This window comes from Piliocolobus tephrosceles, chromosome 17 (assembly GCF_002776525.5).
Source record: "Piliocolobus tephrosceles isolate RC106 chromosome 17, ASM277652v3, whole genome shotgun sequence".
Lineage (NCBI taxonomy): Eukaryota > Metazoa > Chordata > Mammalia > Primates > Cercopithecidae > Piliocolobus > Piliocolobus tephrosceles.
The window spans coordinates 11,460,505-11,487,682 of NC_045450.1; the positions used below are offsets into that span (position 1 = coordinate 11,460,505).

At 50.1% G+C, this 27,178-nt stretch overlaps 1 protein-coding gene across 1 annotated transcript in view; it reads right to left on the reverse strand.

Annotated features, from left to right (window-relative positions):
* Positions 1-27,178, reverse strand: part of LOC111555239 — a 151,804-nt gene that overhangs the window by 98,547 nt on the left and 26,079 nt on the right. Inside the window, exons 9-20 of the mRNA XM_031934456.1 lie at positions 27,055-27,158; positions 25,471-25,636; positions 19,197-19,382; positions 18,783-18,935; positions 16,911-17,055; positions 13,905-14,063; positions 12,380-12,504; positions 10,297-10,491; positions 3,956-4,114; positions 2,568-2,752; positions 1,537-1,719; positions 419-510 (exon numbers count right to left, since the gene is read on the reverse strand). Of these exons, the coding sequence (XP_031790316.1) occupies positions 419-510; positions 1,537-1,719; positions 2,568-2,752; positions 3,956-4,114; positions 10,297-10,491; positions 12,380-12,504; positions 13,905-14,063; positions 16,911-17,055; positions 18,783-18,935; positions 19,197-19,382; positions 25,471-25,636; positions 27,055-27,158 (1,852 nt within the window). The remainder of the gene's footprint in view (positions 1-418; positions 511-1,536; positions 1,720-2,567; positions 2,753-3,955; positions 4,115-10,296; positions 10,492-12,379; positions 12,505-13,904; positions 14,064-16,910; positions 17,056-18,782; positions 18,936-19,196; positions 19,383-25,470; positions 25,637-27,054; positions 27,159-27,178) is intronic.

The following is a 27,178-nucleotide window of genomic DNA, read 5'->3' on the forward strand; positions in this document are numbered from 1 at the left end:
ATTAAGACAAATACTAATGCATGCAGGGCTTAAAACCTTGATGATGGGTTGATGGGTGCAGCAAAGCACCATGGCACATGTATACCTATGTAACAAACCTGCACGTTCTGCATATGTATCCCAGAACTTAAAGTAAAAAAACAAAAACAAAAAAACATTGAAGCTTTCAGAATCATCTCTGGAAAAAGGCAAAGACCACAGATTGTTCTGTGGATTTGTGTTCCTTTATTTCAAGCATGTGCTTAACCTTGGCAAAGTAAACGTCTAAATTGATTGAGACTGTCTCAGATACTTTTTGGTTTGCCGAAGAGGAAACTTTTAGGGCAGGAGAGCAACTCTGGGATCTGGAGCTGGCATTTCTCCCTTCAACCCCAGGATGCCCACCTTGGGACGATGGCATGGAGGCCCCGCTGCCTACCTTCCTCACCAGTACAGGACTGGGCCTCAGAAGGGCCAGGGACATGTCTGAGGCTCCTCATGCCATCCCTGGTGATGAGGTACAGCTGAGAGCTGGGTAGGGAAAAAGGACAGTGTCACACACCTCATTTTCATTCATTCATTAGACAAGTAACACCTTAAGCTGCCAGAGCTTGGCACAGGGGCAAATTCTACCCTGAACAGCCTTTGGGCAGTGCACACGCTGGTGGGGTGACACTCCATGGGCACAGGGACAGATGCTGAGGACCACAGAGAGTGACAAGTGCTATGAGAAAGCCACATGAAGGTAACACGGCAGGAGGCTGTCTCAAGGATAGAGCAGGGCCTCCCCTAGCTGGGGTAGGGGGAGTTCTCTGCAGAGATAACATTTGAGCAGAAATCCAAAGGATGAGAAGGAGCTATTGTTCCAGACAGAGGACACAGCAGGTGCAAAGACCCTGGGGTAGGAACGAGTTGGCCGCTTTAGGAGCATGGAAAGAAGGCTAGCGGGAGGGGGTCAGGATGGAAGGTGACAGTGAGTGAGGGGCAGCAAACAGGGGCAGGTGGGAGGAGGGAGGAGCCAGGTGGGCAAAGTCCCCATGGGGCAGGATGAGGGAAAGAATGTGGGTAGGTAGGGCAGCCTGGACTCTCCCTCCCTCTGAAATTGCCCCTTTCCAAGAGTCACCTCCCTAGGGGTCACAGACAAGCATGCCCCAGAGGGACTGCAGGAAGCAGCTGAGGGGTCTGAAAGTTCTCCAGCTCTCATCTCTCAGCTGCCCACGGTCCTTGTCAGACACACCCACCCCTCACAGTCACCAGGCACACACGCCCGTGGACACACACGTACTCCCATAACACACTCATGCCTCACTGACACACTCACGGACACACCCTCATGCACACAGCAGCTCACACACGTGCTCATATGCCAGATATGTACTCAGACACAGGCTCATGGGTGCACATACTAACACACGTGCATGCCAATGTCACATCCGCACCCATGCACATCCCCATGCACACGTGATCACACACTCACATGCATGCACACACACCACACACCTGCCCACCTGCACCCTCGCACTCATGGTTCCCTTTCTGCCGGCACTGGGCACCCACCTGAAGCTGAGCAGCTCCATGGCCTCCTCGGGCATATTCAGATGCACCTTGAAGTCCCGGCCCTTCTGCACCTGGATCCCGCCATCCAGGCTGGTGGCGCCACGGACGCTGGTCACCCACCTCAGCCCGGCCTGACCCAAGGTGCCCACTGTGCCCATCTGAGCCGAGATCTGGAGCAGGGCACTGAGGACAGGCATGTACCAGCTATATCCCGAGGGCCCTGGGGCCACAGACCCCGCCCCCCACCCCCAGCAGCCCCTCCACCACCGCCACCACTGCCCCCCACAAGCTACACGTGCACCAAGCACTTTCCAGTCCTCACCTGCACTAATCCCTCTTACAGATGGGGAAACTGAGGCTCAGAGATGTGAAAGCACCTGCCTGGGTTCCATGACTGGGACAAAGCATGCGGCTGGGACACGTGAGCCCTGGCTGTCTAAGTCCCAGCCCAGGCTCTTCACACCAGAGAGCACCCAGCCTAGGGCATCCATGTTCCCCATGTCAGACCCAGGACCCAAGGACAGCTCAGCTGAGGGGCTGGGGACAGATGCTCAGCAGCACCACAACAGGTTCTGGAATCAGACCAAATATTGCACACATTCTGCTCAGGCGCTCTGACGCCATATGGCCCCAGGTTGTCAGTGCCCTCTCCTTGAACCTTGGTTTCCTCATCTGTCAGTGGGAAGAAGCACTAGCCTTGCTTGGTCGGGAGGGGGTTGCACGAGTTCAGTGAGCTCAAGGCTAACTGCTCTCCTCCCTTCTGAGTGGAGCAGATGGAAGAGCATAGGGTTGTGGCCAGCCACCTCACACTGCGGTGTGACCTTGAACACATGACCGGACCTGAGCCTCAGTCTTCCCACCTGTAAAGTGGATCTAACCACCTAGCACCTCTGCACACAGTCTCTTGGCACAGGTATTCTGCAGAACAGGGATTCCCTCTTGCCCATGTGGATGTCACCCAGGCCTCTGCAGCCCTCTGTAGGGATGGCATCATACCACCTAATCCATGCCAGCTCCCAGGAGCTAGATACCTGGGCTTGACATAACCATTCAGAGAGAAATCCAAGCGCTGCTGGAAGTCAGCGGTTCCTCGGACCCGAATGCTGATGGCAGCTGAAGCGTTTAGGGTCAGCAGGGCAGGAAGGCCAGACACCGTGGGAAAAACCAGCTCCTCTGTGGCCAGGCACAGCCTCCGGTTCATCTGCACCTGCTGCCCCTGCAGTCAAGGAACCACAAGCAGGGGCCTGGCATGGTGGCTCACGCCTGTAATCCCACCACTTTGGGAGGCTGAGGTGGGTGGATCACTTGAGCCCAAGAGTTCGAGACCAGCCTGGCCAACATGGGGAAACCCCATCACGACTGAAAATACACCAATTAGCTGGCGTGGTGGTGCATGACTGTAGTCCCAGCCACTCGGGAGGCTGAGGCAGGAGAGTTGCTTGCACTGGGGAGGCAGAAGTTGCAGTGAGCTGAGATCGTGCCACTGCACTCCAGCCTGGGCAACAGAGCAAGACTCATTCTCAAAAAGAAGAAAGGAAGAAAGGAAGGCAGGCAGGCAGAAAGACAGACAGAGAGACAGAAACCACAAGGGGACACGTGGCCACCCCTGTCGTAAGCCAGGCACCCTCTGAGTACTGAGTACAATAGCTTTCATTTGTCCTCAAAGGGCACGTGATCCCAGTTTCCGAATGAGGAAACTGAGACCACAAAGATAAATGTCCCACCAAGGCCCGGTAACTAGAAAGGGATGGAGCTAGGTATGAACCCAGGCAGTTTGCTTGTGAGAAAAGGGCAGGGATCAGGTTCAGTTAGGTGGGGAGGAGTGTGGATCCTGCCGTTAGTATGCACCGGGGAAGCTGAAAGCATCCTGCTGCATTTTCACCATATTAGCTCCTTTAATACAATTGCTCTATGAATGGATATTCTGGGTTTTTTTTGTTTTGAGATGGTGTCACTCTGTCGCCCAGGCTGGTGTGCAGTAGTGCAATCTCTGCTCACTGCAACCTCTGCCTCCCGGGTTCAAGTGATTCTCCTGCCTCCGCCTCCCGAGTAGCTGGGAGTACCTCCACCACACCTGGGTGATTTTTGTGTTTTTAGTCGAGATGGGGTTTCACCATGTTGGCCAGGCTGGTCTCAAACTCCCGATCTCAGGTGATCCACCCGCCCCGGCCTCCCAAAGTGCTGGGATTACAGGCATGAGCCACTTCAGCCAGCCAGATATTTTGTTATTTTTTCTTTATTATCCCCGTTGCACAGATGCAGAAACTAAGACCATGGTAAGTGAATCGATAGGTTCGTGGAGGTAAACGATAGAGCTGGGATTTGACCTTGGGCAGCCTGACTCCCAATTTCATGCCCTTAAGTGTTTGGCCAAAGCGTCACAGGGCAGATGGTACGGGCAGGGACAGGCAGGAGCTACCTTCATGAGCCTGATGGCGAGCTCGGCCAGGTTCAGGTACCGGTGGTTCACGTGATTCCCTGTGGCTCCACAGTTCACAAAGCTCAGCTCCTGCCCCAGCACCTTCATGCTCAACTCGCATCGCAGAGCCCGCTGGGCCGCCCCACGCCTCCCGGTCACCTGGGGGAGGGCCCAGACAGGTCACAAAGAACAGGGTCCGGGTTAGCAGAGTGATATGGTTTGGCTATATCCCCCACCCAAATCTCATCTTGTAGCTCCCATAATTCCCACATGCTATGGGGAGGACCCTATGGGAGATGACTGAATCATGGGAGCGAGTCCTTCCTGTGCTGTTCACGTGATAGTGAACAGCTCAGGAGATCCGATGGTTTTAAAAATGGGAGTTTCTCTGCACAAGCTCTTTCGTTGCCTGCTGTCATCCATGTAAGATATGACTTCCTCTCCTTGCCTTCCACCACGATTTTAAGGCCTCCTCAGCCACTTGGAACTGTAAATCTACTAAATGTTCCTTCTTTCATAAATTGCCCAGTCTCTGGTATGTCTTTATCAGCAGCACGAGAACGAACTAATACACAGGGCAAAGTGCCTGTACTTTGGGAGGGGGAAGGGGTGTCTGGAGAGAAATGTCAAGAACTTGTGGGGTCCAGATGAGGCTTGCAAAACTCCTAGAGCATGAACCAAACCCCAACCCAGATGTGTTTTCTCTGACTTGCACAATAGTGTCCAATGCTCAGAAAGTGTGTGTATGTTTTCATAAAAGTTTTATTTTAGAATAATCTTAGATTTACAGAAGAGTTGAAAACTGGCTTGGCATAGTAACTCATGCCTCTAGTCCCAGCACATGGGTGGCCGAGAAAGGAGAACCGCTTCAGGCCAGGAGTTTAAGACCAGTCTGGACAGCATATCCAGACCCTGTCTCTACAAAATTAGAAGAAAAAAAAAGCCAGGTATGATGGCACCCGCCTGTAGTTCCAGCTACTTAGGAAGCTGAGGTGGGAGGATCACTTGAGCCCAGGAGCTCAAGGCTGCAGCGAGCTATGATCATGCCACTGCACTCCAGCCTGGAAAACAGACAGAGGAAGACCCTGTCTCTGAAAAAAAAAGAAAAAGAAAAAAGGAAAATTTGCAAAGACAATACAAAGAGTTCCCATGTATCATTCAACTGATTTCCCCATTGTTAACATCTTACATCACCAGGATGCATGGTGCCAGCTGACAAACCAACACTGGTATGTCTCCATCAACTAAACTCGAGAATTCATTTACATTTCACCAGTTTTTCCATTAATGTCCTCTTTCCACCCCAAGATCCAATCAGGCAAACCCCACTGCATCTTGTTGCCGTATCTCCCTGATCTCTGGTTCATGGCAGTTTTTTAGTCTTTGATTGTTTTTCATGCCACGTACTTTTTTTATAAATTGAATTTGGAAGTTGGGAGATTTTACATAAAACCCAGCTCTCCGGCTTCTCTATAAAGAGAAATATCGGGCTGCCCACCCTCCCCACAACAAGGGGCACCAAAGAACCAGAGTTGAGCAGTGGCTGCCACTTCAGCTGGGCCATGGGCTTCCTCTGTCTGCCACAGTCCCCACCACTCCCTATTGTCTCTCCAACACTGAGGCCAAGTATCTGCTGCCATTCATCACTGCGCTCATGCAGAATATTTCTCGGAATGTGAGTCTCTAGGAAAAGTGAGAAAATAGCAGACCAAGGGGATGGTGCATTCTAAGAAAAACTGTTTACACCTAGCCCATCTCCCTCTTTCAAGTCTCTTGCTGCCCCCAGCTCTAGTCCAAGATGCTTTTAACAGCAAAGATTATTGCCCTGCTCATCCTGGTGTTCTCAGGCCCTGGCTTTATACTTGGTGGTTAGGAAACATGTGACCAAGTGAACCAATGTCCCAACCATCCACCTTTGTCACTATCAGATGTACATGGTAATGACGTTTCATGAGAGCAAAATGTTGTCAATAATCTAAAACTCCATCAATGGGAAAATGGTTAGTTAAACTGTGGTCCCTACCCATAGGATGAATATTAAAATACCTGCACATGTTGAGCTTCTAAGTAAGAAAATACTCAAGTGATAATAAGAAGAGAAAAAGTAGGCTAAAGATATATACACCCTAAGACTGAGCAATTTCACTCCTAAGTGTATGCCTGACAGGTATGAATGCACACGTTCCCTAAGAAAGCAGACCCAAGAGTCTTCATAGCACTGTTTGTAATAGCCAGCAACTGATGGATACAGAAATTGTTTAAGTTCACACAATGGAATACTATGCAGCTATGAAAAGGAACAAGTTATAAATACAAACAACAGCATAGCAAAATGTCACCAATTTTAAACCAAAGTCAGACACAAAAACAACTACAGGAGCAGCACTATTTAGTCACCAAAAGGCAGAAACTACCCAAATGTACATCAGTGAATGAATGGATAAACACATGGTACATCCATACGATGAAACATGACTTGACCTTAGATAGGAATGGAGTACTGAGCTACGTTACAATGTGGGTGAACTTCCAAAACACTAGGCTAAGAGAAAGAAGCCAAACACAAAGGTCACATATTATGTGGTTCCATTTATATGAAATATCCAGAAGAGGTAAATCCACAGAGACAGGAAGCAAATTGGTGGCAGTCAGAGACTAGGAGGAGGAGCTGCTGGGGACTGACTCATGGATACAGTGTCTCCTTTGGGAGTGATAAAAATGTTCTGGAACCAGACAGAAGTGGTGGTGGCATAGTACGGTGACTACACTAAATACCATGGAATTGTTCACTTTTTTCTTTGAGACGAAGTCTCACTTTTGTTGCCCAGGCTGGAGTGCAATGGCGAGACCTTGGTTCACTGCAACCTCCGCCTCCTGGGTTCAAGCAATTCTCCTGCTTCAGTCTCCCAAGTAGGTGGGATTATAGGTGCCTGGCTAATTTTTGTATTTTTAGTAGAGACGAGGTTTCACCACGTTGGCCAGGCTGATCTCGAGCTCCTGACCTCGGGCAATCCCGCCCACCTCAGCCACCCAAAGTGCAGGCATGAGCCACTGCGCCCAGCCCTATTCGATTTATTATTATTATTATTATTATTATTATTATTATTGAGAGACAGTCTTTGTCACCCAGGCTGGAGTGCAGTGGCGCTATCTTGGCTCTTGACAATCTCTGCCTCCCCGGTTCAAGTGATTCTCCTGCCTCAGCCTCCAGAATAGCTGGAATTACAGGAGTGCACCACCATGCCCAGCAAATTTTTTTTTGTATTTTCAATAGAGACAGGGTTTCACTATGTTGAGCCGGCTGGTCTCGAACTCTTGAGCTCAAGTCATCTGTCTACTTCAGCCTCCCAAAGTGCTGGGATTACAGACATTAGTCACCACACCCGGCCAATTGTTCACTTTAAAATGGTTATTTTTACATATGAGAATTTCATCTCTTAAAAACAAGAGTACACTGTGAATGATTCCATCTACATAATATTTACAAAAGGAACTGGATGTGATTTCTGCTGCTGACCAAATTGGAGTAATGAAGACTGGGTTCAAGCTCCCACATGGAGCAGCTGGTAGCACAGATGACACAGGCTTAACAATGGTCCCCAAGACACAGACATCAGACAACCCAAGATGATGCACTCCAAGAGATGGAAACAAGCGAGATGAGCAGTTTCCCACCTGGAGACGGTGTCCAGGCTGCAGCGCAAGGAAGGGGAATGGAGGCTGAGCTGGGGGACTCCCTGAACTGAGGAGCTGGGGGTGTGGGGAGACCCTGGCAGCTGGACTTTGCAGGGCAGGGTACCAGAAAGCAGAGAGCTGAATAGAGAGTGTGCTCAGAGGTCTGCAGAACGTCCTATGAGGATCTCTGTAACATCCCATCAGGCAAAAACGTCTCAGCTGTAACAGTCGAAGCACTATCAGTTAAAGAAACTAATAAACTTGACTTCATCAAAATTAAGACTTCCTGCTATTTTTTGACAGACACCATTAAGAGAACAAAAAGACACACCACAGACTGGGAGAACATATTTCTGAGTTACATATCTAATGAAGAACTTGTTTCTGGTCAGGCATGGTGGGTCACACCTGTAATCCCAGCACTTTAGGAGGCTAAGGCAGGAAGATCACTTGAGGCCAGGAGTTCAAGATCATCCTGGGCAACACAGTGAGACCCCCCTCTCAACAAAAAGAGAAAAAAACTTCACCAAGTGTGGCAGTACTGCCTGTAGTCCCAGCTATTCAGGAGGCTGAGGCAGGAAGATCACTTGAGCCCAGCAGGTCAAGGTTGCAGTGAACTATGATCACACCACTGCACTCCAGCCTGGATGACAGAACCAGAGCTCACCTCCAAAAAATGAAAGAAAAGAAAAAACCAACAACAAGTTTCTGGAATATAGAAAGAATTCTCAAAACTCAATAATAAGGAAACAAGCCAACAAAAAAAGATGAGCAAAAGATTTGAATGTACATTTCACCAAAGAAGACATACAATAGCAAATAAGCATGTGAAAAGATGATCAATGTTATTAGTCATTAGGGAAATGCAAATTAAAGCCACAAGATTCTACAACACATTATTGGAACGGCTAAAATTAAAAAGTCTAACCATACGAAGTGTTGGTGAGGATGTGGAGAAACTGGAACTCTCACACACTGCTGGTGGGAATGCAAAAATAGTACAACCACTTGGGATAATGGTTTAGCAGCTTTAAAAAAATTAAACATATACCTACCATATGATCCAGTCACACCTACTAATTATTCAAGAGAAACAAAAGCACATGCCTAAAGACTTGTACACAAATATTCATAGCAGCTTTATTTTTAATAGCCAAACCCTGGAAACAACTCAAATGTCGACCCACAGGTGAGTGGAGAAACAAACTGTGGTATATCTATACAATGGTATACCACTTAGCAATAAAAAGAAACAAACTACGTTATAATCTATAGCATGGGTGAGTCTCAGAATAATTATGCTGAATAAAAGAAGCCAAACAAAAAAAGAGTACGTGCTTTTTTAAAAAAGGACATGTTGGCAAGCTCAGTGACTCACACCTGTAATCCCAGCACTTTGGGAGGAATGCATAAGCCGAGGAAGGCTGATATCAGCCTGCGCAACATAGTGAGACCCCATCTCTACAATATATATATATTTTTAATTAGATAGGCATGATGGCACATCCTATAGTCCCAGCTACTCTGGAAGCTGAGGTGGAAAGACTGCTTCAGTCTGGGGGGCAAAGATTGCAATGAGCCAAGATCACACCACTGCACTCCAGCTTGGGTGACAGAGTGACACTGTTTCCCAAAAAAAAAAAAAAAAAATAAGACATGTTGTGTGATCTAATTTACGTAATATTCTAGAAAATACAAACAAGTCTACAGTGACAGAAAGCCTCTCACTAGTTTCTGGCGACAGAGGAGAAGCAGGAGGAAGGGTTTTTTTTTGTTTGTTTTTTTTGTTTTTTTTTTTGAGACGGAGTCTCGCTCTGTCACCCAGGCTGGAGTGCAGTGGTGTGATCTCAGCTCACTGCAAGCTCCGCCTCCTGGGTTCACACCATTCTGCTGCCTCAGCCTCCCGAGCAGCTGTGACTACAGGCACCCACCACCTTGCCCGGCTAATTTTTTGTATTCTTAATAGAGACAGGGTTTCACTGTGCTAGCCAGGATGGTCTCGATCTCCTGACCTCATGATCTGCCTGCCTTGGCCTCCCAAAGTGCTGGGATTACACACATGAGCCACCGCGCCTGGCCGGAGGAAGGGATTATTAAGGATCTGGAAGAGACTTTTGGGGGTGATGAGTATGTTCATAAGCTCTATCATGGTGATGATCTCATGAGTGTGTACATGGGTCAGAATATATCAAATAGTTCACCTTAACCGTGTACTGCCGTTCACCTTAACCATGTACTACTGTTCACCGTGTGTCAATTAGATCTCAGCAAAGCTCATTTTAAAAAAGTAGAACGAATTGATGCTGCCAGAAGTCAGAAGAGTAGTTACCCCTGGTTAAGTATGGGTATTAACAAGAACAGGATGACAAAGGGGAGGCTGGGAGCTGAAGACGGTCTGGGTGCTGGTGACGTGGATGTGTTGAGGTGGTGGACAGGCAAGCTGTACACTTACAACTTAGGGACGTTCCCATGCATAGGATCTATTTCAAGCAACAGTTTTCCAAATAAAGCCAGTTGACTACTCAGGTTTGAACCAGCCACTCGGTTCTGTAAGGAGGGGACAGGGTCAGAGTTTACAGACACCCAAGTCTCAGGTTCAAAAGCCCAAGCATGAAGCGAGGTGGGCCTGCCTGGGGGAGTAGGGTGGGTGTGGCCACCTCCCTTACCTTCTGCTGTAGGTCTCTCATCCTTCTGTCTCTGTCTCCTGGACACTCGGGGCTGGCTCGCTGTGGTACAGGCCCTCGTTCTGGCCCTGGGGGCTTCTCTGGCTTGGCCTCTCTCCTGTCTTCCTGGCCCCAGAATGACTTCCTGCCAAACAGCCTGTGAACAATTTCCTCAGCATTTTCCAACCGGAGCCCAAGCTAGGAAGGGAAGCCAGGGGCTCAGGGAGGAACAATTCAGTCACAGGGGTGATGATGAGCTGTCAGGCTGGGGATATGAATGGGGGACCCAGAAGGCTTGAGCAGGCCACTCCAGGCTCTCTGGTGCCCACCTAGGCTTAGGTTCAGGGACAAGGCCTTGGGAAATCCATCACTCTCTATATATCTGCTTGGTAGATGCCACACGTCAAGAATTCTTGCCAATTCTTTAAAACTTGGATCAAATGTCACCACCTCTGGGAAGCCCTCCCTGAACTCCCATGTCACTCTCTTCCCACCTCCTCTGCCCCACACAAATATACTCAGACTGGAACGTGTGTCTTCCTCAAAAGATCCATGATACGGCCAAGGACTCGTGTCTCAATCACTAGTCAGGCACCAGCATGACCTGACTTGGGTATGGAGGTTCTCAAAATTTGATAGGTGAATAAACAGATCCTTCCTTCTGTCCCTCCAGTTTTCCATCTGCCCATCCATGCACTCCTCTGTTCACCTATCCTTTTGTCCTTCCCATGCATCCATCTATCTGCCTCTCCACCTTCCATCTTTTCTTTCCTTTGTTCTATCCATCCTTATTCCTATCCATCCATCTGCTTTTCCTTTCTTATGGACCTTTCTCTTATCATCTATTCTTTCTTACCTCTTTCCATCTAGACATCTCTGATAGCATTTTCAGAGAAGTCACCAGAGACCAGCCCTTGGTGATGACTGGTGAGTGGATGGATGGATGATGGATGGATAATGGATGGATGTGTGATTCAGAGGATGGACTGATGGATGAATGTGGGTAGACATGGATAACTAAGTGAATGAAAGATGGATGAGTAGGAGAACAGATGAACAGATGAGTAGGTGAGACAGTAGACAGAGAGATGGATGGGAAATTACATAGATGGATGGACAGACGGACAGACAGATGGGAGGGTGGGTACGTCCATGGATGGGTAGGCAGGTGGACAGATGAATAAGTGAATGGATGGATGGTGGATTAATGAGTGAATAGATGGATAGATGGATGGATGGGTGGGTAGGTGGGTGGATGGATGATGGGTGGGTAGACGGATGAGTGATGGCTGGATAGATGATGGGTGGGTGGGTGGATGGATGAGAGGGATGTGGGTGGATGGATAGATGGACAGATGAGCAGGTGAATGGATAGATGGAAGGAGGGAGGGATGGAGGCATGTAGGTGAATCGATACATGTATGTGTTTGGACGAACGGAGGCAAGATGGCACAGTTCCGGGTTCTTCACCGTCAGCTTGGCGGGTTCTTCACCATCAGCTTTCCCGCGCCCGGGAAAGACACAGGTCGACTGCACAGGCGCAACCCGACCTCTGACAGAGAAAAACCGGAACCTGCCTAGCCACGCCCACTGCCCAGCCCCTGACCCGCCTACGTCCCGCCCACTGCCCGCCCACTTCCCAGGCCCAGGACATAAAAGCCGCTCTCAGCGGGCGCGCTGCGCGCACTTCCTCAGCCCTCAGTCCTGTGGAGACTGTAGGAACTCCGCCGGAGAGCTCCACCGGTTGACTCCCCCGGCCTCCCCTGCCTCCGACGGACCTCACCCCTCCCCCACACCTTCCTTCCTGAAACTGGGAGACCAAAAATAAATGTGCAGTTTTGCTCCTAGCCTTGCCTACTTGCTGGTCATTTAATACTCGCCCTGGTTTCCTGGAAAGCAAATCAGCTTCCTGGAAAGCAAATCAGTATGGACATATCTATGGGTGGGTGGGTGACTAGATACTGGGGGAGGAGATTAAGCAATGGAGTCAAGGGATGGATGGACAGACAGATAAGTGACTGGGTTATTTTTTGGCCCCAAGTCTAGGAGAGTTCCTGCAAAGGCTACAGCAAGCCTCCCCTCTAACCTCCAAGAGGTTGAAAGCACGGCCCATGGTGTGGATGGTCAGGTTGACTGTGGCAGAACGGGGAAGAAAGGAGGCAGGAGAGAAGAGAAGGGTCCCCTCCACGTTGGCTCCCAGGCTGCCAGATACTAGGAGTAAGAAAAGAACATCAGTACACTCTGTGCACACTCAGAGTGGGGTCTGGTTATTACCATGGGGCCATACCCTGAGACACAGTCAGACACAAGGTGTGTCTTCCCACCTCTCCCTGGCCAGGGTGGGAAACAGCCTTAAGCCTTTTCAAGAACAGAGGGAGTCCAGGACACACACCCACCTCTGCTGACAGGCAGACAGGAGGTACCCAGATCACCCAATCCCCAACCCCAGGCTTCCAAGAATGGCTGAGGTAGTTTTGGAGCCTTAGCTTGAAAGAGATTCCCTTTTTGACTTTCTGTTTAATTACAACAAAGAGGCAGTCTCAGTGTGGGGCTAATCTCTCTTCTTAACACAGGAAAAAACTCTTCTCAAAATTCGTAGCCCTCAGCAAGCCACAGAATCCAGGAGAATTTAATAAAACAGTGTTTTACACTCATGCCTGTAATCCCAGCTTTGAGAGGTCGAGGTGGGCAAATCACTTGAGGCCAGGGGTTCGGGACCAGCCTGGCCAGCATGGTGAAACCCCATCTCCACTAATAAAAGTACAAAAATTAGCCAGGCATGGTGGTGCACACTTGTAGTCCCAGCTACTCGGGAGGCTGAGGCAGAAGAATCACTTGAACCCTGGAGGTGGAGGTTGCAGTGAGCCAAGACTGTGCCACTGTACTCCAGCCTGGGCAACAGGGCGAGAGTCTGTCTCAAAAAATACATATATAAATACACACACACACACACACACACATATATACACACACACATATATACATACACACACACACACATATATATACACACACATATATACACACACATATATACAAATATATCTGTTTCATTACTCACCTCTGGGTGTACAGTATTTCTTTTTAGGACTACCTTCTCTTTACAGAGAGTTAAATTGATTTTCTATTAATGGTAGTGATACACAATTCCCTTTTTAACATAAATCTAAGGTACAAAGAGCCAATTTAGAGAAAAGATAAAAGTATTCAGTTGAATACCATAAAATAACTGATAAGACTTCTCTAAAAAAGCAGCAGGTGCTATGGAAATATTGCAAAAAAAAAAGTTTGAACAAACAGCAAGTTTTTTTTTGTTGTTGTTGTTGTCGTTGTTGTTGTTTTTGAGATAGGGTCTCACTCTCACCCACGCTGGAGTACAGTGGTGCAATCATGACTCACTGCACACTCGACCTCCTGGGCTCAAGTAATCCTCCTGCCTCAGCCTCCCAAAGTGCTGAGATTACAGGTTTGAGCCATAACACCCGACTAGCATGTAAGTACCTGACCCCTTGACACAACCTCTGATCCGTATGCTCTCGAGAGCTGGAGCTCCAGGGTCCCCCACCTTCATGGTCCCAGAGCAGGACTGGGACTGCCCAGGATGGCCATACCTGATCGGAAGGTGACATCAGAATAGGACGAGTGTTTCCACATTTCCGGGTGGAACTCCTGGCTGAGAATGTCCTCAGGGAGGGTATCCCGGAGGGCCCGTTTCAGGGGGTCGCGCGTCTCCAGCAGCTGCAGGAGATGACTCCACACAAAAGAACCCACTGGAATAGAGTCGTAGGCAGCAGGGAGGGGACATGAGGAAAGGGCCTGGAGTTGGCGCTGTCCAGAGAAAAGACCCTCCCAACCCCCATCCCAGTCCTGCAATTCCCACACACGGGGGCTTCTCAGGACCCTGGCTACGGAGACCTACGTCTTCTCTCAAGAAACAGCAGCCAACAAGTCGTGCCTTAACAGAACTTGGAAATCCAGCCCACGTATGGAATTCTGACACACTTCCCAGAAGAGAAAGGAAGGTGTCATGGGCTCATAAGTCAGACCTGAATCTGAACCCAGCCCCAAAGCTCAAAAGCTGTGTAACTTTGAGGTGGTCCCTCTGCCTCTCTGAGCCTCAGTTTCCTCATCAGCGAAAATGGGAAGTCAGACCTGATTTCAAATCCTAGTTCCACCATGTACCAGTGCGGCCTTAGATGGTCACTCCAGCTCTTGGAACCTTAGTTTTCTCATCTGAAAAAGGAACTAACAAAGTACCTTGCAGGGCTTTTTGGGAAGATCAGTTAAAAGCAGAGCCTAGACCTTAAAAGACTGTATGTTTCAGGATCAGCAAAAGGTGACGTGTGACCCATGAGGGTCCCTGGAGGGATAAAGATCAAATGAGAGCCTCATGGGACTGAGTCCAACGGGGAATATTAGAGTCTTACAGGGAGCCCCCAAGCCTCCCTACATTGTCCCGGGCTCTTAGAAGGTCCAGTCAGGGACTTCTGGAACAATCTATCAAAGAATAGAGCAGAATGTGGGTTTTTACGGATAAGGTGGCCACTTGTTCCCACTGGGCAATACATCAGGTGGTACCCCAGGGCCACTGTGGAGACTAAGCCCCTCAGCTGATCCCCTGAGGAGGGGTTCGGCACCCATCACACTCCAGGCCTGAAACTCCTAATGCAGACAGCTGTATCTTCCAATAGTGCCATCTCTTCAGAAGGTAATTCAACAACATCACATCAGACTTTTAAATGTGCATACCCTTTACCACAGCAACTTATCTTCTGGGAAATTATCCTAAAGTGAGATTAGCTCAAGGGCCAAAGGTAGCTGTGCAGGTAGGCTTGTGGTTGTTGCTTCTAATGGCAAAAGACCAGAAACAGCCTAAAGGTCTATCAATGGAGATTAGTAAAATGGGTTATAGTACAAACTTCTGGTGGAACACCCACACAGCCACAGATGAGAGTCTATAAGAGCTATAGATGAGAAATGAGCTCCCAGACATGTTAAAGACAAAAAGCAAGCAAGAGGCTGGGCCCAGTGGCTCACCCCTGTCATCCCAAGCACTTTGGGAGGCTGAGGTGGATGGATCACCTGAGGTTGGGAGTTCGAGACCAGCCTGGCCAACATGGCAAAACCATCTCTACTAAAAATACAAAAATTAGCCAGGCATGGTGGTGCACATCTGTAATCCCAGCTACCCAAGAGGGTGAGGCAGGGGAATTGCTTGAACCCAGGAGGCAGAGGTTGCAGAGAGCCGTGACCGCACAATTGCACTCTAGCCTGGGCAACAGAGCAAGACTCTGTCTCAAAAAAAAAAAAAAAGCCCAGGTGCGGTGGCTCACACCTGTAATCCCAGCACTTTGGGAGGCTGAGGTGGGCATATCATGAGGTCAGGAGATTGAGACCATCCTGGCTAACATGGTGAAAACCCATCTCTACTAAAAAAAAATAGAAAAAATTAGCTGGGTGTGGTGGCAGGCACCTGTAGTCCCAGCTGCTTGGGAGGCTGAGGAAGGAGAATGGCATGAACCTTGAAGGTGGAGCTTGCAGTGAGCCAAGATCGCGCCATCACACTCCAGCCTGGGCAACACAGCAAGACTCCGTCTCAAAAAAAAATAACAAAAACAAACAAACAAACAAAAACAAAGCACAAAAGCACAACAGCAAGTAGAACATGATCCTGAGATGCTACCGTTAAGGAGATACAAGTGTATGTTTATGTATGTATTACATGTACAGGAGAATTGCTCACATTATGTATCTTCAGGACACAGGAAGATATTGGGGGGAAAAGGAAGGAAGACTAATTTTCCATTTGTCCCTTGCCTATGCTTTAAAATTTTGATCATCTAGCTATACTGCATTAATAATACTAGTAGTGATAACATTAAAAGCAACAGTCATACATATGACACACTATGCATTCTAAATGTCTTTGTGTATTAACTCATTTAATGCTTGCAACATTCTATGAGGAAGGTACTAGCATTATCCCTATTGTATATTTTATCTGTACCTAAAATATACAGGTACAGAAACGGAGGCTCAAAAAGGTTTACTTACTTATCTAAAGGCATACAGGAAGGAAGTGGTGAAGCTGGGATTTGAACCTGGGCTCTCGGGCTCCAGGCTCTCACCCCACTGTGCATTATGGAAATTTTTTCAACCATCAGTCGAATTTATTTTTTTTGAATTTACGTCTGTGGGTTCAGGTGCCTGTATAAAGGGAATTGTCTCACTCCAGAAGGGATCTGAGATTTACCGACGCCATCCCTCTTCTATCTTAGGTCTCTCTTTAGGATACTGTGTCGTGATCTGGCCAGAGCTAAAAGAGGTCTGATTCCCATCCCATTTTACAGATGAGGAAACTGAGGACCAGAGAAGAGAAGCAACTTCTCCAAAGTCATTCAACAGCAGAATGGGGACTAGAATTGCCATGTGGGGGAGGGAAGAATATATAGCCCCTTATCAAGACAGTATGGTAGAGAAATAGGGGAACAAGAAGACAGGAGGATACCAGAGGAGTGGAAGGAGAGGATGCTCTCAAATCCCCTGCACTCTCCAGGAGGTGCCCTCCCAGTCCTACCCCTGCCCACACCCCTCCCACACACACACCCATGGCTCACCCTGGGTGGACAGCTCGCCTGCCTGGGTGCGCCGCACCTGGGCAAACACCTCCTCACTAGGGCATCTCATCAGGGCCAGGTAGGCATTGATACGGATCTCAGCATCCTCCTCCGGGGACTGGTACAGACGGGAGAGCACCGATCGCTGGCTCGGGCAGAAGGAAGGCCATCACCCAAGGCCCACTTATCTCCACCCAGGAGTATGATGTCCCTGGCTCCAGCAGGTGGACCTGCCGCCTAGCCCCAGCTGTCCTGATGTCCCCACTGTGGGAGGCTTCCCCGACACACACTCGCCTGTGGCACAGTTGTGGGAGGTAGCAGGGGTTCACTGACTGTGCCTAATTCCCAGTCTCTACCAGCCCCAGCCTAGAGAGCCTCATCAGTTCCCCAACAAATAGGCATGGTTACATTCCAATAAAAGTATTTACAAAAACAGCGTAGTGTCTTGCCACACAGGAGGTCTTTAAATGTCTTGGCCTTCCTGGGCCCTTTCCTAAGCAAGCCACCTCCCCACATTGTGACTCCCTCAATACCTACTGGCTTCCTCCACAGCCAGCCAGCCACCCACCCATCATCCATCCACCCACCCATCCATCCATGCAACAAATATTAACTAAGCAGCAACTGTGCACACAACACTGTGCTAGGTGACAACCATAAACAAAACCAACCCAGCTCCTGTCCACCTGAAGCTGTTATCCTAGTGCAGAGAGACAGTCAATGAGATTAGCATGTGAACTATATAAAAAGTGAGGTGGTGGCCGGGCACGGTGGTTCATGCCAGTAATCCCAGCACTTTGGAAGGCCGAGACGGGAGGGTCACAAGGTCAGGAGATCGAGACCGTCCTGGCTAACATGGTGAAATCCCATCTCTACTAAAAACACAAAAAAATTAGCCAGGCATGGTGGTGGATGCTTGTAGTCCCAGCTACTCAGGAGGAGGAGGCAGGAGAATGGCATGAACCCAGGCGGCGGAGCTTGCAATGAGCAGAGATTGCGCCACTGCACTCCAGCCTGGGTGACAGAGTGAGACTCTATCTCAAAAAAAAAAAAAAAAAAAAGAAAAAGAAAGTTAGATGGTAATAAACTCTATGGAGGGAAAAATGAAATGGGGAAATGGGGAAACAGGGTGAAAGTGCCTTTTAAGCTAAGACCTACGGGAGGTGAAAAAGAAAGGCCTGGAGACATCTGGGGGAAAAGTGTACCAGGAAAGGGGACAGCACGGGCAAAGGGCCTGGGGCAAGAGAGGGTCACAAGTGTTTAAGGAAGAACAGAAAGGGCAATGTACTGGGGAGGAGGGATGGGAGGTGAAAAGAGCAGGTGAGGTCCAGAAGTCAGATTCCTCAGGGCCTGGGAGGTCAATGAAGGGACTGCGACTTTGAGTAAGAAGGGAGGTACTGGCCCAGGGATTAGCAAACTTTTTCTGTAAAGGGACAGAGAACTCTTCTAGACTCTGCAGGCCATGCGGTCTGTTGCAGTGAGTTGACTCTGCAGGCGGAGCAGGAAAGCAGCCACAGACAGCACATAAATGAGTGGGTATGGCTGTGTTCCAATAAAACTTTATTGACAAAAACAGACAAAGGGCCAGGAAGTGGCCCATGGCCCATAGTCTGACAAACGCTGTACTAGAAGGGGGGCACAGATGGCACTGGTAATCATATGGTTGTTTGTGTGTTTGATAAATAATCTGCTTCCCACACTACACACAAGCTTAGACCTAGATACCTGTTCACACTAGTACCCAGCCCATAGTAGGTGCTCATTAAATACATGATAAATGAATGAACAAATGAAGAAGTGACTTAGCAAACTGTGGTTCGAGTACTACCACCACCCAACCCCAACCCAGTGTAACAGCACACAAGGACTCACATCTGCAGAGCAGAGGACCCTCCGGAAGGCCTGGATGGCCCCCAGCCGGATCTCGGGGCCGCTGCTTCTCAGAGATGCACAGGCACTCAGTGTGGGGGTGAGAGCCATGGCTGCCAAGCCCGCGTTGCCGATCGCCTTCAGCACAAGCTGGAGCTAAATCGAGATGGAGGCAGGACCATGAGAGGACTGGTGTGGGGAGAGGCAGTGGCGTGGGGAGGGGAAGTGGCGTGGAGGGGCCGGCAGGAGGGTGGGGGGATGGGGTGAAGGGGGAAAGGGGAGATGGGGATTAGGAGGAAGGACGGAAGCAGGGAATGGGGGGAACCCATCCCCACCCTCTCCACCTGGAGCTTGCTGCTTGGCTTGGGCCACACTGGGTGCACTGAAGCCGGTACTCAGGACACTGGATGTCCTCACCTTGTCATGATCCGAGGGCTCCTGGATGGTACAGTCCTCACCCAAGGCATCTCCCAGGATCCTCACTAGAGAGCTGACTCCAGGCAGCTGTCCGCAGGGCACATCCACAGAGGCACAGAGGTTGTGCACCAGGGCTGAGATGCCCAGGAAGGCGCCAGGGCTGGCCCGCGGGGTCTGGAGCAGTGGCTGGGGACAGAAATGGGCCCCCACCCAGAGAAGGTGGGTAAAGGCTCTTCACAGGCCTCACCCTGGCCACACACCAACTCACCTGGGGCATTTTGTAATACAAAGCAGAGTCCCCCAGAGTCTGAACAAATTGCTCTGTTCAGGGAACATTTTAAAAGCACCCCAGAGGCCGGGCACCGTGGCTCACGCCTGTAATCCCAGCACTTTGGAGGCCAAGGCGGGTGGATCACCTGAGGTCAGGGGTTCGAAACCAGCCTGGCCACCCTGGCAAAACCCTGTCTGTACTAAAAATACACAAATTAGCAGGGTGTGGTGGTGCGTGCCTGTAATCCCAGCTACTCGTGAGGCTACAGCACAAGAATCCCTTGAACCCAGGAGGCAGAGGCTGCAGTGAGCTGAGATTGTACCATTACACTCCAGCCTGGGTGGCAGAGCGAGATTCTGTCTCAAAAAAAAAAAAAAAAAGAAAGAAAGAAAAAGAAAAAAAGCACCCCATGTGGCCCACCACTCAGACGCCCAGCTACCCTCACTCCGGGGCACTGAAGCCTTCAGTGAAAGGAAGGCAAATAGGAGGGGGTTCAGGACAGAGCTGCTCCCAGCCCCAGGCACCTCAGAGAAATCAGACCAACCAACCTTTTTTTTTTTTTTTTTTTTTAAGACGGAGTCTTGCTCTGTCATCCAGGCTGGAGTGCAGTGGTACCATCTAGGCTCACTGCAACCTCTGCCTCTTGGGTTCACATAATTCCCCTGCCTTAGCCTCCTGCGTAGCTGAGATTACAGACACGTGCCACCATGCTCGGCCAATTTTTGTATTTTTACTAAAGCGGGGTTTCACCATGTTGGCCAGGCTGGTTGTGAACTCCTGACCTCAAGTGATCTGCCTGCCTTGGTGCTGGGATTACAGGCATGAGCCACCACACCCGATCTAGACCAACAAAACTTAGTAAACAAATTGTGTTCACTACAAGCCACACTGCTGATAACATGTCACACACGTTGCCTTTCTTATTTCCATTTGCAGATGAGGAAACTAAGACACAGAAAGGGTAAGGAACTTGCCTCAGGTAGCCCAGGTGTAAGTAGAAGAACTGATATTTAACCCAGGAGGGTCTAGCTCCCAGATCAGGCATGATCCCAATACTCACTGCTTCTCAAAATGCGAATTCTGGGCTCACTCTAAAATCCAGCCCTGGGGAGCCTCTGTGCTAGACCCACACCACCCCAGCACAGGGACTGCTTGGCAGCTGTGACGAAATAAAATCTCTGCCCAGCTCTGTCCCTTCCCCATGCCGCCCCAAGATGGAATCTCGCTGCTGTCACCCAGGCTGGAGTGCAGTGGCACAATCTCAGCTCACTGCAACCTCTGCCTCCTGGGATCAAGCGATTCTCCTGCTTCAGTTTCCTGAGTAGCTGGGATTACAGACGTGCACCACCATGCCCGGTTAATTTTTGTATTTTTAGTAGAGATGGGGTTTCACCATTTTGGCCAGGCTGGTCTCGAACTCCTGACCTCAGGTGGTCTGCCCGCCTCCCAAAGTGCTAGAATTACAGGCATGAGCCACCACGCCCGGCCTGCCCAGCTCTGTTCTTTCCTTGGATTCTTCACCAGGTCTGTGTTATGCTAGGAATGTGAGCACACTGTGTGAAGGTGTAAACATGAGCATCTGTGTGTGTGCATATTGGTGTGTGCTGTGGAATCCCAGTGCTTGTGGGTGTGTATGTTCCCATGTGGGTGTGCAGGTGTCTCAGCTCACTCGAGTACCCTAGTATGCATGTATTTCCTGGTGGATGCCTGTGCACACGTGTCCCCATGTGGGCACCTCATGTGTCCCAGTGGGTGTGTGCATGTGCCCATGTGTCCAGGTATGTGCATGTGTGTGTGCACTGTGTGTCTCTTGTGTGCCCATGCACAGCCGAGTGTATCTTGGTGTGCCGGTGCATGTGTCCAGGTGTGAGTGGCTGTCTCCACACGTCCCACTGTGTAAGTGTCCTGCTGTATGTGCATGTCCTGCCATGTGTTCACATGTGCACACGCTGGGGTGTGTATCTGCATCTCCAGGTATGTGAGTCTTGGCAGGTATGCCTCAATATATGTGTATGTGTGTGTGTGTATGTGTGTGTGTCTTGACAGGTCTATGGTGTGGTTGTGTGTCCCTGCATTTCCCCATGTGGGTGTCCTTGGAAAGCCTGCCTCGGTGTGAGCCTGCATCAGTGTGTGTGGGGATCTGTGTGTGTATACATGATCCAGCATGTGTGTGCATATCCCTGTGTGTTTGGATGTCCCTGTGCCTTGGTGTGAGCCTGTCAGTGTATGTGCGGGTCCGTGCACGTACACATGATCCAGTGTGCATGTGCAAGTCCCAGTGCAATGGGTGCGTGCTTCAGTGTGTGTGGGGCGTGTCCCATGTGCATACACGGGTGCTCAGGATGCATGTGTGTGGGTCTTGGCGTGTGCATCTCACTGCATGTTTTCTTTGTGAAAGGACAGGGGTGTGTGGAGCCTGGAAAAAGCACATTCAATGTTTCCCTATATTTGGGCAAGGAAAACAAAGCTGTCTGTTTTCTTAGTACAGAGCAGGGCAAGCGGGCTTGGCTGGGAGAGCAGGGGTTATAAAAAGACTAAGCAGCTCTCGGGCACGTGGGAGGGGCTGCCTGCTGGAGGTTCCCGCCTCTGCCTACTGTGCCCAAGAAAGGCGGTGGGGGCACAGAAAGGGCAGGCTCGGGCCTGTTCCAGACCAAAGCTGGAGCCAGAAGCCTGGTCACGCCCTGCAGGGCTGTGGGGCAGGCTGGTGCCACTTGGCTGCCAGAGAGCCCAGATCTGTGAGCCGCTTCCGGTGGCCCCGCCAGGAGAGCTGGCCCAGCATGAGGCCTGGGTGCTGAGCAGTCCAGAGAGTAATGAGCCAGTTGGTTCTGTGTATTACTGCCCTGGGGATGCGCCCAGAACAGCCAGCCTTCCCCGTTTTCACAAAAACCAGAAAACACATCACAAAGAGAAGAACAAATAATTTTGAAAGAAAAATAAATTTTAAAAAAGAAAAAAAGAAAGCGGGAGGAGAAAAAAAAATCTTAACGCAAAAATCTCTAACTTATGAAGGCTTACTTACACTTCAGTTAAAAGTCTGTTTAAAATATTCGCTCTTTTTCATGTTTAAAGATGGAAAAATAAAATTATCCTCAAACCTGTGACCCTTATTGAGCTGATTTCACTTTTCCAACATGATTCTAAAGCTCAGTCATCACGCTCAAGCCAACCCTCCCTGAAAAGGTAAGAAAACAGAGCTGGGAGAAGACAAGACAGGAAGCGTCGGGACCTGAGGGAGATCAAACACCAGCTCGAAAGCATCAAAAAGCCACACTTCACCAACATGAAGAACTTTTGTTCATCGAAAGGACACCATGAAGAAGGCCGGGCGCAGTGGCTCGTGGCTCATGCCTGTAATCCCAGCACTTTGGGAGGCCGAGGCAGGCAAATTGCATGAGCTCAGGAGTTCAAGACCAGCCTGGCCAACATGGTGAAACCCCGTTTCTACTAAAAATACAAAAAAATTAGCAGGATGTGGTGGTGTGCATCACAATCCCAGCTACTCGGGAGGCTGAGGCACGAGAATCACTTGAACCCGGGAGGCGGAGGTTGAAGTGAGCTGAGATCACGCCACTGCACTTCAGCATGGGCAACAGAGGCTCTGTCTCAAAAAATAATAAAAATAAAATAAAATAAAAGCACCATTAAGAGAGAAAACTGTAAGAAGGCAACTGAGTATGGCTCAGCTTGGGAAAGAACAAAGTCCCCACACACACAGCGGCACGGACCAATCCCGCAGAGGGCGTGGGTGAAAAGAATTCAGCCTCCAAAGCCCATGCGACCCATGGACGTGAACCTCAAGAGCAGAAGCGTCAGAATTGTGGTGACCTTTGGGCATCACCAACTGGGAGGGGCACTAGGGAGCCTTCTGGAGTCAGAAACGTCCTCTCTCTTGTTCTGGGGGTGGTTACACAGGTGAACAAACACAGTTGTAAAAATTCATGGGCTGGCCACGGTGGCTCATGCCTGTAATCTCAGCACTTTGGGAGTCTGAGGTAGGTGGATCACCTGAGCTCAGAAGTTTGAGACCAGCCTCAACAATGTGGCCAGACCTCATCTATACAAGAATTACAGAAATTAGCCAGGTGTGGTGGTGCATGTCCCAGCTACTCAGGAAGCGGAGGTGGGAGGATCACTTGAGCCCAGGAGGTTAAGGCTGCAATGAGCCATGAATGGGCCACTGCACTCCAGCCTGGGCAACAGAGAGAGACTCCGTCTCAAAAAAAAAAAAAAAAAAAAAAATTGCCCAGCTTGTACACACGAAAACAGACGTGTAATGATCGGAGAGCTTACAACGTGATTAAACCTCACACCCACTGACACCAACGGGGTGCCCTGGAGGGGATTCCAGAACAGACAGAGCACATTCATGGACAAAGTGGGGAATCACAGCAGTCTGGAGTTTCCTCGGTGGGAACAGACCCACTCAGCCTCTCGGTCAGGGCCAACGCTTCCTGGTGGCACAGGACATTCATAGCTGGGAAACCCTGCTGAGGGCTAGACAGAAACACCCTCTATTAACCTTGCAACCTTTTTTTTGTAAATCTAAAATTACTCTGGACCGGGCACAGTGGCTCATGCCTGTAATCCCAGCACTTTGGGAGGCCAAGACAGGTGGATCACCTGAGGTCAGGAGTTCAAGACCAGCCTGGTCAACATGGCAAAACTCTTTCTCTACTAAAAATGCAAAAATTATCCTGGCTTGGTGGCAGGTGCCTGTAATCCCTGCTACTGGGGAAGCTGAGGCAGGGAGAATCGCTTGAAGCCAGCGGGGGCGGAGGCTGCAGTGAGCCAAGATTGTGCCACTGGGCAACAGAAGGAGACTCAGTCTCTAAATAAATAAATAAATAAATAAATAAATAAATAAATAAATAAATAAATAAATAAAATTATTCTCAAATAAAAAGTTCATTGAAATAGTGTCTCCCCGCTTGCCCCTCACCCCCCACTCCCCCTCCTTCCCCCTCCCTCTCCCCAGACTTCACAAAGCCAGCGCATCCCCAGAACCTGCCAAAAATCATGCAGGGCCTCCTAACTCGAGGACAGAACAAGAAAACACGACCCAGAGAGGCATGAACTCTAGCCTGCAGGTGGAGCATCGCACGTGAGGCAGGTAGAGGAAGCTGCCCTACCTCTTTGGGCCTCAGTTTTCTCACCTGCAAATTGGGAATGATAAGAGCACCTACTTCATGGAGACATCTCAAGGGTTAAACGAGACCTCCACTACTGGCAGAAATTATTGACCTCATCTCACACAGATTTCCTAATTTCCAGACTCATTAAATATGTGTGTTTATAGCAGCTCTGATTTCAAGCACTCAGAGTTCGTGCCAGACACCAGGAGAATCACTTCACACGCAGCAATTCATTCCTCACTATGAGCCCAGGATAGAGGTACCACTTCCATTGTCCTTTGAGAGATCAGAAAACAGCCAGGCATGATGGCTCACACCGATAATCCCAGCACTGCGGGAGGCTGAGGCGGGTGGATCACCTGAGGTCAGGAGTTTGAGAGCAGCCTGGCTGACAAGGTGAAACCCCATCTCTACTGAAAAAGAAAAAAAGATACGAAACTTAGCAGGGTGTGGTGGCACGCACCTGTAGTCCTAGCTACTTGGGAGGCTGAGGCAGAAGAACTGCTTGAACCCGGGAGGTGGAGGTTGCAGTGAGCTGAGATTGTGCCACTGCTCTCCAGCCTGGGCGACACAGCAAGACTCTGTCTCAAGTAATAATAATCATAATCAGAAAACAGGCTCAGAAAAGTTCAGTCACTTGCCTGGGATCACACAGGTGGGAGGCACAATGCTGACAGTTGAACCCGGAACTCTCTGATACCAAAGGCTCCCTTGAACCTGCCACAGTAGCCCAGGAGGTTGGGCAGTCTGGCCCCCTCCGCTGATCCTACGAGGGACTGGCACAAAAGAACTGATCACCTCCCCTGAGTCTAATCAGTAGCCAACCAGGGAGGGACGACGCCCGGGCCCTGGGTGGGGTGCAGGGACTCACCAGCAGCATGTGAACCATAGCATCTGTGGGCTGTGGGAGGAAGGCCAGTGATGACAGCCACGCCTCCGCCTCATCTGCCTCCACTTCCCCGGATGCGATGAGTTCCTTCATGAGGCCCACACAGTGCTCTGTCCCACAGGAAGGCAGGGCGTCCAACAGTGGCTGCCTGAGATCAAGGTGACCCACACGTGCTGGGCGCCTGCAAGCCTCATCTCACCGAAGTCACCCGGGGGTAAACTGAGGCTCAGAGAGGTACTGTGCAGACATGCCCACCCTCACACCTTGGGAGGGGCTGACCCGGGTCTGGGACCCCCGAGCATGGCTGAGGCCTATGCTCTTAGCACAGCAGCACCCAGCCCAGACCCTGGCAGCTCTACCTGCCCAAAAAACACAGTAGTTTGGGAAAACACAAGTCCACACCCAGTGCTCTGCTGAAACCCACCCAAGCAAACGTCACCGAGTAGGGGCAAAAATCCCTACCGGAGCCGGGCGCGGTGGCTCAAGCCTGTAATCCCAGCACTTTGGGAGGCCGAGACAGGCGGATCACGAGGTCAGGACATCGCGACCATCCTGGCTAACCCGGTGAAACCCCATCTCTACTAAAAAATACAAAAAACTAGCCAGGCGAGGTGGCGGGCGCCTGTAGTCCCAGCTACTCGGGAGGCTGAGGCAGGAGAATGGTGTAAACCCGGGAGGCGGAGCTTGCAGTGAGCTGAGATCCGGCCACCGCACTCCAGCCCGGGTGACAGAGCGAGACTCCGTCTCAAAAAAACAAACAAACAAAAAAATCCCTACAGGAACAGAAACCAACAATCAACAAATGGTCTCTCGTTTAAACCTCAAATACTCCGCACAACATCAGGACACTTATTTTTTTTCTTTTTTCTGAGACAGGGTCTCACTCTGTCACCCAGGCTGCAATGCAGGGGTGCGATCACACCTCACTGCACCCTCTACCTCCCGGGCTTAGGTGATCCTCCCACTCGGCCTGCCAAGTAGCTGGGACCACAGGTGTTCACCACCACCTCGAGCTAACTTTCAAATTTTTTGTGGAGATGGGGGCATTGCTTTGTTGCCCAGGCTCATCTCAAACTCCCAAGCATAGCCCTGAGTTGACCGAGTTAGTGCCTCAGAGATTCCCCTCCGAGATTAGGAGTCTCTTTACCCCCCTTACTGGCCCCATCAGCAAGGTCTGGGTGGTGGAATCCCCGCCCTGCCCGGCACCTCCCAGCCCTGACTCTCCACCCCCGGCAGGAGGGTACCCTAGGCGCATTGGAATGCTAATTCCAGCAAGAGGGTCCCTGTCTGGGGAAGGGAACAATGGCTGTCTTTATCTGCCAGGTCCTTCAGCTTCTGGTCTCAGGCAGGATCAAGCTTGGGCCCCGTGGGAACCTCCAGGCTCCCCACTTAATCTCCTTCTTGGTGCACGTTTTCGGACTGAGGACAAGTCAGTGTCGTGGGGACGGGATGAGGCATCAGCATTCATCCCTCACTGGGAACCCGGGACAGCACAAATACTCCCCACAACCCAGGGATGCCCCCAGCCAGCTCCTGATCCATCCCCCACCCGGAGAGGGGCCTTACCCGTTGTCTCGGCATTTGAATGAAGAATCTCGCCAGAGTTCCATCAGCTCACCCCCTGAAAGGCCCTGGAGCTGGGACACCAGTGTCAGGAACAAGTCCATGGCCTGGGATTCAGAGGGGTCAG